At 42.4% G+C, this 14,698-nt stretch overlaps 1 protein-coding gene and 1 long non-coding RNA gene across 3 annotated transcripts in view; both read right to left on the reverse strand.

Moving 5' to 3' along the window:
- LOC136664350 (uncharacterized) overlaps window positions 1-13,880 on the reverse strand; it is a 44,523-nt gene extending 30,643 nt beyond the window's left edge. For both annotated transcript variants that reach the window (XR_010795123.1, XR_010795122.1), the window contains exons 1-2: window positions 13,689-13,880; window positions 7,378-7,492 (exon numbers count right to left, since the gene is read on the reverse strand). This is a non-coding gene — a long non-coding RNA (uncharacterized lncRNA). The remainder of the gene's footprint in view (window positions 1-7,377; window positions 7,493-13,688) is intronic.
- Window positions 12,083-13,681, reverse strand: foxd7 (forkhead box D7). Its single transcript, XM_066641490.1, has one exon. The coding sequence runs from the start codon at window positions 13,474-13,476 to the stop codon at window positions 12,622-12,624; it is 855 nt and encodes a 284-aa protein (XP_066497587.1). The 5' UTR covers window positions 13,477-13,681; the 3' UTR covers window positions 12,083-12,621.
- Window positions 13,881-14,698: the final 818 nt, after the last annotated feature.

Consider the following 14,698-nt stretch of genomic DNA (forward strand, 5'->3'; position numbering starts at 1 on the left):
GGGGTGCTTGATGTAGTCCAAAGTAAATACAGTGGAAGGAATTTGAAAAGCCAGTCCTAAGATGGCGATAAACCATAAATATTACATCAGAGCACGGTAAACTATATTGGGTTTTTGTATTTATTAATATAGTATTTTTGAGGGTCACAGTGCGGTAAAAGTGCAACCTAAAGAGACGTAACACACACTGTGAATTCAAACATTTTTAAATGCATTTCAGACAGATGCAACACCACTGAACCAGAGACAGGACCACGACATTGAAACATGACCACCACAGAATGAGTGTAAACCCATCCTCACCTGTCTAAAGTCAGAACTCCTGGGCCCTTCACAAATGTGAGATTTACACTGAAAGTAAATGTCAAAATCCATTCCAGGATTTCAGTCCAGCTGCTCGACTTCACTAATCACCTCAAACCAGCCTCAGAGGAGTCAAGACAGTTGGAACAAAATTCTGGGAAAGATTTTTATTTTCATGACCTACATTTTGGACTGAGAGCATTGTATTGGTTCTACACTATAATAATCAACAGGAATACAAATGTCTAATAATTAATCCAGTCAGGATCCAAGACTGATATGAGGACTGCCACACCAAGGGCACACAGTTTACTGGAGCTGACTACAACTGTTCTGAAACCTGTGGTCAGGAACCAGTCCAAATCCAACCAGGAGCACCCCAACTCACAACACACAGGGACCAATAATGGAGATGATCTGGGGTCCCAGAGAACCAGACTAGAAATACTGACGTACGTGAACTTCACCTGGTTTGAAATTGCACATATTTGGCTTTGCCCGAGTGCCGACTCCACCAGGTGACCTTTGGTCCTCTTAGATGTCCCTGATGATCAGATAAGAAGTGATATTTCACCTCCGTATGGCTGCGTCCAGCTGGATGGGGCTGCTGGGCTTGTTTCATGGTTGACAAGCAGAGTCCTCCGCTCCCTCACTTTCATGAGAACTTGTGGAATGCTCGTCCCCATCCATCTCAATCAAGGAAGAACAACACTGGCTTGATTTGCCATGCGATAGCGCCTAGCCCACGCAACACCTGCAATGTCCTCCAGGGGTCCCATCAATCACTAAGACTTAGGAGTAAGCCAAGAACTGCCCCCCACTTAGCACAACACTACTGTGTCTATGGAAAGACCTAACTAAAGTGGTGTCATTGTTTGTTTTGTGGGTTTATCTGAGGGCCACTTTGGCCCAGGGGTCTGAATCTGATAGCACTTTAGCTTTACCGAGTTGTTCTCTAGCAGCAGATGTTTGAAGACTTGTATGTGCACCAAAACGTTCCTCTTATCAGTTTGGCAGTTTAGTGCTTAGCAAAAGTCTGGAAAATGTATTCTTGTGCTTCAGGGAATGTGCAATTAATAATTTGGCTATAGTTCTAATCTCCTAATTTATAGCTTGCTTATTTTATGTGCAAATTACTAGGTTTCCCATTCCTCGTAATCTCCACATGCCTGGAGACCACCAGTGGAAGTGGGCACAGAGAACATCAAGGCCTATGATGGTGTTCCCATTTCAAATGGCAACTGTATTGTGTCATTCAACAAAATGGGTTATTAAGACTCGAACGCTCTGCTACTTTTGGCACTAGATGCAGCGCACCCCACTATCATTAGTTACTGGCACACAACAACTGCTTGAATGTCTCCGAGCCTCTGAGCAGACACCCTCCCAGCTTAGTGGTGCTAATTTCAACACAGTGGCTTTCCCCGTTGTTCACATCCTCTAAAGCTGTTCCAGACATCTGACAAGCCCTCGTTTTATTTATTGACTTCATTTCGCTCTGAGGGCAGCTTTTACATTGCCCTTGGGTGATGCGGAGTTAATGTATAACTGTGAGCTTCCCCCTGCTCCTTAAACCTTGCTTAAGTGTTTAAACACCCGAGGTACTGACGTAGCACTGTGGAAGTGAAAAACCATGCTGGAGTTAGAGACACCAAAACACTTTAGCAGCCTCCTGAGGAGGAAGAAGAGAGAGGGTAATTAAAGTGAGAGGTATGGAGAAAGAAAGAAATGGGATTAGATAAGGAGCAGAAATAAAACTTGAAAGGCTAATGTTTATTTCAAAATTTATGACAAAGATTTGGATAGGGGTTGAATTTAGCAACACTTCTTAAATGGTTCAAGCTGAAGACACTAATTGATCCAATTTTGAAGGTACATTTTTTGCCCTTCTTCCACTTATAAAACTGCACAGCCATTCCCATAAAGGGTTGTATTTTGTGCTTCGAAATGCACCACATGTTTTCACTGAAGGATACGTCTAACCTGAAAGCAGGCCAGTTAGCACCTGTACTAACAAGTGCCATAGTAATATGCACAGAATGTAGCTTGCTAGAGTTTACAAAGAAATGAGCATGAACTGTCCTTGAAAAAGACTTTATGTTTCCGTTTTACTGCTACCTTTACACTTGTGGAAGTTGCCGTGGGCCCCAATACATCCCCATACCATGGGTCTCGAACGTTATGCTATAGCGGGCTAATCTTTTGTCTACTTTGGCCAAAAAGATGCCAATCATTATTTACATTAACAATCTAAAGGTTTACACTGTGCAGCAGCCCATTTCAGAAGCGCTTCAGCTCAGAGAATTTCCGCTGCGTTTCTAGCTGTTGTTGACATTTGCCTACTTACATTTGTGTATACTGCATCGGTAGGTGTATATGGACAACAGATTCTCCCAGTATTAACAGAGGTACTCTATTGGTAACAAACAAAATAATAGAAAACAGATTTAAAAGATGACAGAGGAAAATGTTTCTAAATCTAGAGGCTCTTTGACGACTGATTCTGGTTCTACAACGAACAAAGGAACAGGGGTTTAGAAAGCAGAGATATCTCAAATCACAGAGAGCCACAGTAAGCTTTTGGCTATTCACTCTTTACTGTATCTACAACAACGGCAAAACTAGAATTAGTTTAACCAGCAGTTTGGAGAACAAGGCTGGCCAATTTATTCCAACAGCAGAACCTTGTAAACGTGAAAGCAAGCTAACAGTGTTATACCTGTGATTATCCATGTTCTTTAACTGTAATGGATGCCACTAAAAGATAATAGTAAAAACCACAGAAGCCTATGATTCTTGAAGAGGCGTGTGTAGTTTGCAAATGTAAAGTGAAAATACAAGGCTTTCTATTTTACTGAGATGAGCAAAGGGTTATTACTTCCTGTCACATGCAAGTGCTTCCTCTCTTTAATTGTGTTTCTTCCTTCCTCTAGAAAATCTAAAGTGATTGAATTTTGTCTCTCTCTTGCTGTTGAAGCTCACACTGAACAGCCATAAAAAACAACTTCCCCACAGCAGCTTTTTCAAATTTGGGGCTTGCGACGCTCTGCCAAAAGCCGCAAATTACCCCCCTCTAGCAACAGCGAATTAGGAACAATTTTCTGTTTGCTATAAAAAAGGAAAAGAAATGGGGAAGGAGAAAGGCAAGGGAAAAATATAGCTTACACCAGGGACCACCAAGGCAGGCAACAGTGAGATGAAGAGCATGTTCGCCTGCCGCCAGTTTGGGTGGCAGGGCGGTGCTACAAACACTCACTGATCCACACAGTAATCAATGCAGTTAAAGACAGTGGAAGGCTTCAGCTCGGCACGGCTCAGCCGTTCGATGGCTAAGCACAGGCGCTGTAATGTTTATGCTCTCGTGAATGGGTCTTTAAACCTCCCCACCCCGGTGATAGGCCCACCACATCGACAGAGGGAGAGAGCAAGCAAGGCTGGCGTATTAATATTGCAGCTGAATGGGTGGCAAAAGTTTTTAATGGGAAGGCTTGGGGTTGTGATTGAAAACGGGTAGAATGGGTATTACATGAGGAGATGTGCGCCAGCACTCTTTGAGGTTGGTCTATTGGATTAAGCATCAGACAGGAATAAATGAGGCTTTTTTTTTTTCGATCCTGATGCAAAGCGTGAGGGTTGGCAAGTCGCCGTCATCTGCGCCAAGCTGGTCCAGCTCATGATTTTCCCCAAGCTCCACTCTTTCCAATGCCCTTTAAAAAGCCAGGTCCAAGTTCCTGTTCACCGCTGCAGACGTTACGGAGGAAAGAGGAAAAACCAAACCAGAACGTGGGGTTATTAGAGGCAGGGAAAAACGGACCAATCACTGCTCTGGGATGTAGCTTCTGTTGTCCTTTCCAAACCCTGTTCCGTTACCATGACAATGTCCGGTGGATGAATGCACATGCTCTGTCTTGTGGTGAGATCTGTTAGAAGTAGCCGGCCGAGTCTGACCATAGGCAGGTCAAGGCAACAGGGCCATTAAGAAACACTAGAGCCCTAATCAAAGCCTAGGACACAACGACCCCAGCTATGACACCCTCCTGCCCTTACGCTAATTATACTTCCTGTTTGTGTTCTGATCAAGTGACAGCCGTTTTTTACTTATGACATAGCTGGATTAATGGAACTAATTTGGGGGCGATACGGACCAGGCCTGGGGTGAAGCTGCCTCGGGTAGCTATTTCTATCGCTTTGATCGTGTGGTCTGATCTTCGCAAAAAACATTGTTGCACTTTTGGACTAAGTAGCGCAGCACTGCGGTGAAAGTTTGTCAGCTCTGGTTCACAGGGGGCAGGAGGCTGAACAGGCCCGGCGGTTTGACGTGGCAGTGGCAACTAATCTTTTCTCGATTAGTAAAGCAAGGGAAACAAAGAGAGAGAGAGAGAGAGAGAGAGAGAGAGAGCAAGAAAGAGAGAGAGAGAGAGAGAGAAAGAGAGAGAGAGCAAGAGAGAGAGATAGAGAGAGCAAGAGTGAGAGTACAAGAGAGAGAGAGAGAAAGAGAGAGAGAGAAAGAGAGAGAGAGAAGAGAGAGAGAGAGAGAGAGAGAGAAAGAGAGAGAGAGAGAAAGAGAAAGAGAGAGAGAGAGACAGACAGAGAGACAGAGAGAGAGAGGCAGAGACACAAACAGAGAGAGAGAGAGAGAGAGTGACAAACAGAGAGCGAGAGAGAGAGAGAGAGAGGGGCAGAGAGACAGACAGAGAGAGAGGCAGAGAGACAGACAGAGAGAGAGGCAGAGAGACAGAGAGAGAGAGAGAGAGAGAGAGAGAGAGAGAGAGAGAGAGAGAGAGAGAGAGAGACAGAGACAGAGAGAGGTATTATTCTAAGCTTGAGGCGTACTAGATTTGGGCATCAGGGCACCATCTGCAGGAAAGCAGCAGGGTGCTGTAAAGGTTAACAGGGATGCTTTGTTGGGAACAAGAGCACGGGGCGGGAGTGGGAGCGAGGGGTGCAGGATGGTGGGTCAGAACCACACACCACCCATTAGAATACATCATATCCGGAAATGCTGTAAAAGTACGCCTTGCCTTTTAGGACTCGCAGATGTTAAAATGAGGCTGATTGGATTGGAATTGAACCCAAATGGAGCACAGGAGGAATATTTTGATGTTTGCTAGGCCCCCTCTCCTCTGGGAGGCTGGAAACAGGTGGTGACAATTGGGGGCTTTCTGCGCAGAGTAGAGCCCTGTCGATAAACGACTGAAGCGAGAAGAAAAATGGGAATTTCTTGAAATGGAGGAAAAAAAGAGACTAAAATCTCTGTGTGTTTCCTACCATTTTTATCTCTCACCTCTCTGAACTAGTGATCGCTGCGACTGCTCTGCTTGCCCTGCTTGGCACTAGCTGTCAGCGGGGGAACCAAACTGAGGTGTGAGCTCATACTCCTTCTGGGTGGCTTTCCTGCAGTATGTCACTGTCATCTGCTGGCACAGAGGGGTTTGGCATGGAGTGAGGGGCTAGAGAGAGTTAATGAGGGGTGTGGGTGATCCCTTTTCCCAAAACACACGCTCAAACACTCACTCTACACCAACGTGCCACGCATAAACTCTAAGGCATTTCACAGACAGAGCCGGTGCAGGGAGGCTACTTGTTTTCAGTGGAAGGAATCGCAGAGAAAGATAAAATTAGAAAAAATCTATAATTGAACACTAATTAAAAATAAATACGTAGACATTTCCACAAAAAGCAAAGGCCCCTGGGGACGTGAGCTCTTTATTTAATTGTGTAAGATGTGCACATACTTCAAGACTCGTCGGGGATAGGAATACGGCGTGTCTTCGTGCTTGTTTGTCTAGATTCACCATTAAAGAGGAGTGAAAACTCTGCTTCTGATCTGTTTGACCGCTGCAGAGCAGACTCCATACATCTTAGCATCCTCTCTCTCTCATTAGAGCTCTCTCCTACTGCTCATCACTCTCTCATTTCCTCTGCTTACACTCCGTCTCACTCAATCATCTTTAGTTTACTGCATCATTTGAACTTAGCAGTTGTCCTTCACACTGTTCGAAAAATTCATGATGAATGGACCACACAGACACGCTCCGACTTATCACACTGACGTTCACATGATCAAACACTCTCCAGGATTTTACACTGAAAATATGAGCAAGGCTTTACATTTGTTGTAGCTGAATTATTCAGAAATCATAGGAAGCTTATATTTGACGTAAATAATATCATTTACAGTTTTTGTAAATTTTACTGTGAAAAACTGTCAAACCACGACAGTCACAGTCAAAGTTGAATACAGTTTCTGTAACAATACGGTGAAAAGCCAAAACACTCGTTTTTAAATCTCTTTACTGTAAAAAATATTATTCCAAAGTTAAAAACACGTGCACTGTGCTTATAATTAAAATATTCCGTAATATTCATATAACAGACAACACTGTCATTTTTACTTTTTTTTTGGTAAGTATGGCTATACCTCAGTCTTCATTTCCTCGTTTATCACACTAATTACACAGTAAATACATGGCGAAACGATGTTTATTTCTCTTTTTTATGTAAATACTATGAGTTTTTTCAGTGTATATCTCTCTTTTTAAATAAAATATTGTAAAAGAAACAGTGTTTGAATGTAAATTTTACAATTGCCAAAAATAATACTGTAATGTCGTGTATATTTCGACCGTAAATTTTTACGACAAAATTCTGACAACCACAGCTGCTTTTTACTGTAAATTTAATGTTGTTTTACGGTTAAAATTACCATCTATTAAATAAAAGCAGTTTCAAACTAAAGCTTGGAATTTCATTATGAAATCTGAATGAAACGACTGTGACCACTTCACAAATGGAAAAAAAAACCTAACAAACAAACCACCATTTCCCAAACTGTTCTGACTCTGGGCTGAATATATATATATATTTAAATTCCTCTGTAATATTTTTGTATTCCACACTTCAAATCAAACAGATCCACCTCAAAAGCACAAGATCTTCACGCTCGTATGCCCTTTCAGCAAGTAACCAGCACATCCTGTGGAGCACCTCTCTCAGTCTGCTGGCTTATTTGCCTTGGTCGCTGAGGGGAGAGGCCTTCACAAACCGGTGCCGCATGTGAGGGGTGGCTCTTACCTTCCCTGTTTGGCTTGGCTGGAGGTCGGAGAAGGAAAAAGCGATTGTGTCTCAACCCAGTCATGAATGGAACTTGAAACATGAACCTGGACGTATTCACTTTGCCTAAGGCTGCCTGCATCAGAGGGAAGATATGAGTTATAATACGTCATTGCTGATAAACCACAGGGAAATCTGCAGCATTTTCACTGGCAACCCCTGCTGGAGGGGTGTCACATAAATAGCCATTCATCAAATTCGTAACATTATTAACGCGCCTAATGTGAGGGTGATTGAGCGTGCAGTGGAGTTTTAGGGGTGACGTATTTAATTTGAGGCCACAGATATTGAGCTTGTTATGATAACTGTCTTTTTTCGAGAAATGACTGATTCTGTTGGAGTTATGGCTCTACCTGGACATTCTTTTACAAATCATTTAAGAGCAAAAACAAAAAGTTCATTTTTGTATGATCTTGAGAGTTCTGGCTGAAGAGGGAAAGTGTAGCTTAGACGTGGCAGGACGGAGAGGAGAAGTTGTAAAGCCAGATATGAGGCATAGGGCAGGGATGGTGACAGTAAACAAGGTTATTTCTATTATTCTGTTAGGACCAGGCTAAATTCAGAGAGTTATTCAGAGCAAATGACACAGGAAGCTTTCCATTTAGTGCATGCTGTCTAAAGCTGTGCATGATCCAAGGACGGACGGACGGAAGTGAGTAAGTGAGTGAGTGAGTGAGTGAGTGAATAAGTAAGTAAGTGAGTCAGTCAGTCAGTCTCTCTCTCTCTCTCTCATTCACACACACACACACACAACCTCTGAATGTTCTTTTTATTTTGTCAGGTGCAAAGTGTTGGTCCCTCCATCCTCTTCACTCAGCTCAAGTCCCTGTCTGTCAGAATAACTGCTGTACTTAGCTCTTCTTTGTTTGTATTTCATTAAGCTTTAATTCAAACTCCTCTCTCTCTCTCTCTCTCTCTCTCTCTCTCTCTCTCTCTCTCTCTCTCTCCTCCTTTATTACTGTTTATCTCTAAACCTGTTTCAATTCCCTTGGTTAACTGGTGTGACTCAGGTGAAGAGGTTGAGGGCAGTTCGCTCAAAGCTTGACATGTCTTACATTCCCGGACCTGTCCATTTCAAAATCTGTCTCCAATCCATGATGACGTTTAGGTCAATTTCTTTAAGCACCATTTTTTGCTATATAAATGGGCTGCTATAGAATTACTTCAATCGACTGTCGTTTTCCAGGGCGCTTATTGTTTAGACAACCAAAACCACTTTACAATATTTTTGAAATACAAATTAATCAATTTCCTGGCATGAATTTAGAAAAACAGAAAATGGTTAGCTCGGTTCTACCATTATGCAACTGAATATTCCGACATCCGGTACCAATCTCTGTATTTATTTGACTAAGAACGACCGGTGCCCAGCCTGGGCCAGAAGAAACGAAGCTCTCGGTGTAATACCCATCAGAGCTGTCAGAGACGTTTGGCAATATCATCAATCACAGAGAAAGGGCTAAGTGATGCCACTGGAATATTTCACAGCAAATCATCTGCTTCTTTTAACTGGAATTGTTCTGTTTGTTGTGTGTTAATGCAGCCGTTAAATGATTTTACGTGATTTTTTTTTTTTTTTGCAGCGTGTATTTTATTACTAAAGTTCATAATTAAAATATGCGAAACAGTTTTAGGCACTAAACACGAAATTCGTTTTTAAGCTGTTGTGATAATGAAACCGTAAATGGAAAAAAATCGTCTTTTGCCACGAGAAAGGGCTTTTTTAAAGACATACATTTAACATCATTGTTGCGTAAAGAATGCCCATTAACGATACACATAAGTTGCCTGTTTGTAAAAACGACGATAATGTATTTTGATGTGCGCGTGTACTTTTGCTTTGTAAGTTGTGCGGAAATGTATTAGCCTCGGTGTAGTTTAAGTTGTTTTCGACGTAAAGGAAGGCGGCGTGTGGCCCTAAAAGCGACCTAATGTAATCATTTCACACTCGCGCGTTTGTTGAAGTTGGTCCGCTGCCGAGGCCGTTATGCGCGTCTTGAACTGATTATTCATGATTGTGGGCTCTGAGGAGAATACAGCCCGGTTTCTATTGTATATTTCGAAAATGGATTCATAGCAGGGACGTTTTATTATTCCACTGATCGCTCTCAGATAGAAACACACAAACACAGCCTGCAGTATCATGGCGTTCAATAAGCACATTTCAACAGTTACTTCTTCACGTCTGAGGGATGAAATGTATTTCAGCTGAACGATTTGAGACTGATTCATTGTGACAGCGCTATCACTGGTCTGCATTTAATGTAGTTTCACTGCTCAAAAGAATTTGGAATTACTTTAATACAGAATATGGAAGTAGATTTATAGACCCTGGGATCCTACATTTTCAAGAACGTTTATTAATTTTATACACACTTTGCGGACATAAGAAACGACAAAAAAATTCACAACAGACACTGTGTACCAAAAATGATGGCAAAACCAGTACAGGAATAAACCCTAATTCATATTTTTCTAAGCGTGATATTGGCAAAAAAAAACGTTTTCTTTTCGTTCTGATCTCTTTCTGTTTTATTTGTGGGAATTTGAAATCATTTTCTCAAAATAACTACATGAATCACCACATTTATAGGACGTTTACCCAGATAATTTACTTCAAATATACAACCAAACGTGGAATACGCTGACTTCGTGAAATATGCCTCCAACAAGACAAAGAAAAACAAACAAAGAAAAAAAACATTCATTAATTGTATTTGTTCCCACCAGATTCTGTTAGAAGAAAAAAATAAGGATCCATTAAATTCTAAGAAATAATTATGCAATAAAAACATAATAACGCAATAAATAAATAAATAAAATAACATCACTGTATGTTTTTTGTTGATCCTTTTTGGCCTTAAGTTTTGAAAATTAATATTCAACAGCTGGCTGGAACTTTGTGGCAGACGTGTGTTGGAAAGTGATTTCATATTAACTCTATATTTTATTCTGATTCTTTTATAATTTGTTTAAAGTCACTGTGAACTCTTTCAGAGTGGTTTGTCTCCTCTCTGCCCGTGTATCATTGGTTTATGACCTTGATGCTTTGGGGGAAAGGTTGTTTATGGAACAGCTGAAGGGTGATAACATTAACTACATGTGTATGCTCCGGTGGGAGAGAGTCACCAAGTCACGACCAAGAAACATCTCTGTAAAGTTTTCCATCTCCACTTTCAAATAAAACATCCTGACTCTCTTTACTCGTGACTCTGTCTCATTTATTCTCAACAACCTCAACCAACATCTCAATCCAACGACTGACCATGAGCCAGGAGCCTTCACATCAAAAATCAGGATTCATCATCTTCATCTTCTGAGAAAGTCCAAAGTCAAGTTTGAGCCGCAGTCTGGTGACCCCTCTCCAGGATGGAGTCTTGTTCTGGACCAGTTTTTAAACTTCTACCATTCATTTTAAAAATGGAGATCCAGACTGTTTGATGTCTTTGAACTGATTTTTTTTCTATGGCATCTTGAAAATGACTCCATCCTCACAAATATATTCTATAACAAAGGAAATACAAATGTATCCAAAATATCAGTGTTGACACGCAACAGAGGGAAAATCTTCATATGTTTCATTAAAACATCTCGAGAATTTTCAGCAACATCTCACTGACCAATAAAGCTTCAGGATTCATCACTGAATCTCACACTAACCACTTCACGCACACTCCATTATTGCTTTTTTTAGACCAATATTTGTGCCACGTTTTCTTTTGTTTAGATGTTTGTGCTAGTTTTCTAATTAAGGGACAGAGTGAATGTAATCCAATATTCAAACAATGTCTTACACTACTCCCACACACACTGACTCCCATTTCCATTTATATTTTTTTTATTTGCTTTGTTGTGTATTTTGCATTACATAGCGCTTCGTGTTTCAACTCCAGAAGCTTTGATGTTTTCCTTTGTCCACCCATAGGTTTTCTTTTTATAACATTCCCGTTTCATTTCGCATCATATTTTAGACACTGCTGACTGCGAGCAACCACCATCCTGTGCCACACTCCGTGATGGTTTTTCTTCAAGACAGACTTTAAAATCATTTCCATTGTTTCAAATGACAACTGCTTGTTGGGGCCATATTTTCTCCACGTTAGCAAACTTCAGCAAATTGCTGAGGCCAGGGAGCTCTCACTTTTAACTGTAAACAAACGGATATAGATTTTTAAAAATTTCTTTTAGATATTAAAATGACAAAGTGATTCCCTATTGATTCCTCAACATTGAGTGATTCCATATTTCCTCTAATTGACCTACACACAGATTTATACAGCCATTGATACATAACAGTTAGTTTGTGTGGAGATTTTTTTCTTGAAGCCAGAAATATGAGCTGTTAAAAAAGTTTGTTTTTTCTGTCTGTAGTTTATTTGTTTTCTTTGAAGAAAATAAAGCTGGGTTCACTTCCTCTGATTTTGCTGATTATTTTTAACTGTCCCTTAACTGCTGAAGTACTCTGTCTTTACTTTCGAATTGTCGTTTATTTAAACATTTAGATCCAATGTATTTATTAACACCATTTTAACAAATTCGTATTTATTTCCTTTAAAATATTAAAGGGAAAATTCGTCACTTAAATAGTATATATACATATCTTTTAAACCACTCAAGGCACTTCAGTTATACAATATGAAATGCAGCCCAAAAAAAACAAAAAAACAAAAAAACACGTGATGCATAAATAAGTCCAAAAACCTGTTCAAATGGTGGATTAAGACAAACGAAGTAAACTAAAATAAATGTGTTCGTCGAAGTGCCTCTTATTACCAGAGAGCACTTGCATAAAACATCTTCAAGTGAGGTTTGACCTCAGTGCTTCTCTTGACCTTAAGTGTGGTGTAAAATCTCTGCAGTGAAACCTTTAACGTTGGACACAAATACATTGAAAATGATAAAAACGGGTTTAACACGCGGTTTACATGTGAGCTGTTCAGTTATATTTACAGTTTTAAATGTATCCACTGATGTTTCTAACTTAAGATGTGTCCGATGTTTTATGCAAGTGTCCACATTCGTCCATTCCCGACGTCCACTACAAATCCGTGTTTTGAGGGAAAAGAAACTTTAAAAATGAAGCTGAGTGTCCACTATAACTGTGTCCGGATCCCTGCACTCTGAAGATGCTCCAATTTCCTGAGAACAAAACCACAACTTCACAACCATCTTCAGACCTGAAAGTCTTAAGTGACAGCCTCGCTGTCACTTGTCGCGCGATTTCAGCTGTCCGTACTGAAGAAGGCCGATGAATGGCGGGAAGGCGATGGGATGGAAGAGCGCGGGTGACGCCGGGAATGGGGAGCCGAGACCAAGCGGAGCGCGCGAGCCAGGGCAGGGGCTACTGTTGCGCGCGAAAATGGATGAGAGCGCGGCGGGCACGGCGGGGGCGGCGGGGAGGCGAGGGAAGGTGAACGGACACGGACACGCGTCCAGTCCCGGCAATGGCATGGCACCACCACCGCCACACGGGCCACCGCACGCGCCGCAACCGACACCGAGGAAGGCGGCCGCGCGCTCGTCGAATGCGGCAACTCGGCGGCAGTGCTGGCGTTTGAAGCGCTTGCGGCGCCGTAGGAAGCTGCCGTTGTCGAACATATCGGCGGAGTTCGGGTCCAGCGTCCAGTAGTTGCCTTTACCGGGGTTCCCGGGCTCGCGCGGCATCTTCACGAAGCAGTCGTTGAGCGACAGGTTGTGTCGAATGGAGTTCTGCCACGCGGGAAACTTTTCACGGTAATACGGGAAGCGGCGGCTGATGAAGTCGCAGATCTCGCTGAGCGTGAGCCGTTTCTTGGGGCTCTGCAGGATGGCCATGGTGATGAGAGCAATGTACGAGTACGGCGGCTTCACCGAGCCACTCTTAGTGCCCGGGGCCGTGGGGCGCGCCCCCTCCCCCGCTTCCACTGACAGAGACCCCGAGCCCGAGGACGGCAGCAGTAACGCGTCCGAGCTCAGTAACACCGAGCCGGGCTCGTCCCCGGAGTCCCCGCTACTGCTGCCACCGCCCTCGCCCACCACGTCGATAACGAGCTCGTCCGTTAAATCCGTGTCCAGAGTCATCGCGCCGAGAGGGGAAACCCTGAACTGTCCGGTTTAACCTCAGCCTGGAGATAAACTCTCACCTGTGGTCCTCTTCAGGAACAAATTAATGTCAATGAGACCAAAAAAAATCTCGAGAGAAGCTTTTACTTTAATTTCAGTTCTAGTTCATTTACTCTCCTCAATCTCGCGAGAGACCCGCGACGAGGAGCAACTCCTAACGGTCAGTTTACCTCAGGAGACACACGACGATAAACTCGATACTCCACCTCTCCGGATCACCAGCAAAGAGAGAGAGAAGGCGGTCGGAGAATCAGAAACGGCCCAACGGCACCCCGGAGTCGAACTTCAGTTCAGTTCACTGACTTTAAACTCTTAATTTCTCCGCATTGTTGATCCTCAGGTTAACGGACCCTCTTCCACCGCCGCGTCTCCACAGCAACTGCAGCTGCACTCGAGCTGTACCCTCAGCGCGCGAGGCGTGCACGTGACCTTACGTCACAACGAAGCTCACACGGGCGAAGACGCAGCTTCACAGAGCAAATTAACTTCAGGTCTGCACTCAGTCCAGCGCCGCACAGCCGCAGTACGATTATTTATCTTCATTATTATATTTGTTTTATTGTATGCTTTGGGTGATGTACTCTGCGTGTTGCCCGTTTATTTACTCGAGTGAAAATAAGGAATTCTAAACGAATCAGAAAGAAATAAATTAAGAACGATTAAGAACTGTCGTCTCTCTGGGGACAACAAACTTTTCTCTCTGTCAGTCGTGTGGTGGGACCGGGCGAGCGTGTTTATTTATTTAAATGAAGTAGCCTAAGTAAATAAACAATGCATTTAAGGCCACACGTGCGGCACACATTTTAACATTTACACAGTCTACGAATGAACCGACTGTCAAAATACTTTAATAAATAGTGTCTTAAAAACTGCCTGACCGCCCTGGATGAGGGTATTTCATTGGGTTTTTAAACCTCTGGATTTTATGTTTTGAATAAAGTAATTAAAAATAATAATTATAATGAACATATTATTATTATTATTATTGTTGTTGATGTTGTTGTTGTTGTTGATGATGTACTGGCTCATTTAACTGAAACCTTTGCGAGTAATTAAATGCTTGTTACCATTTTTGTAGATCTGCCTGCTCTCTCTCTCTCTCTCTCTCTGTGTGTGTGTGTGTGTGTGAGAGAGAGCTGTAATTACCCCGATTCTCAAATTTCTCCCGCATGAGTTCAGA

The sequence above is a fragment of the Hoplias malabaricus genome, chromosome 13, assembly GCF_029633855.1.
Source record: "Hoplias malabaricus isolate fHopMal1 chromosome 13, fHopMal1.hap1, whole genome shotgun sequence".
Taxonomy (NCBI): Eukaryota; Metazoa; Chordata; class Actinopteri; order Characiformes; family Erythrinidae; genus Hoplias; species Hoplias malabaricus.

Bases quoted from the DNA above. Each gene is read 5' to 3' on its own strand.
- foxd7 (XM_066641490.1), bottom strand. From the start codon at position 13,476: ATGACTCTGGACACGGATTTAACGGACGAGCTCGTTATCGACGTGGTG.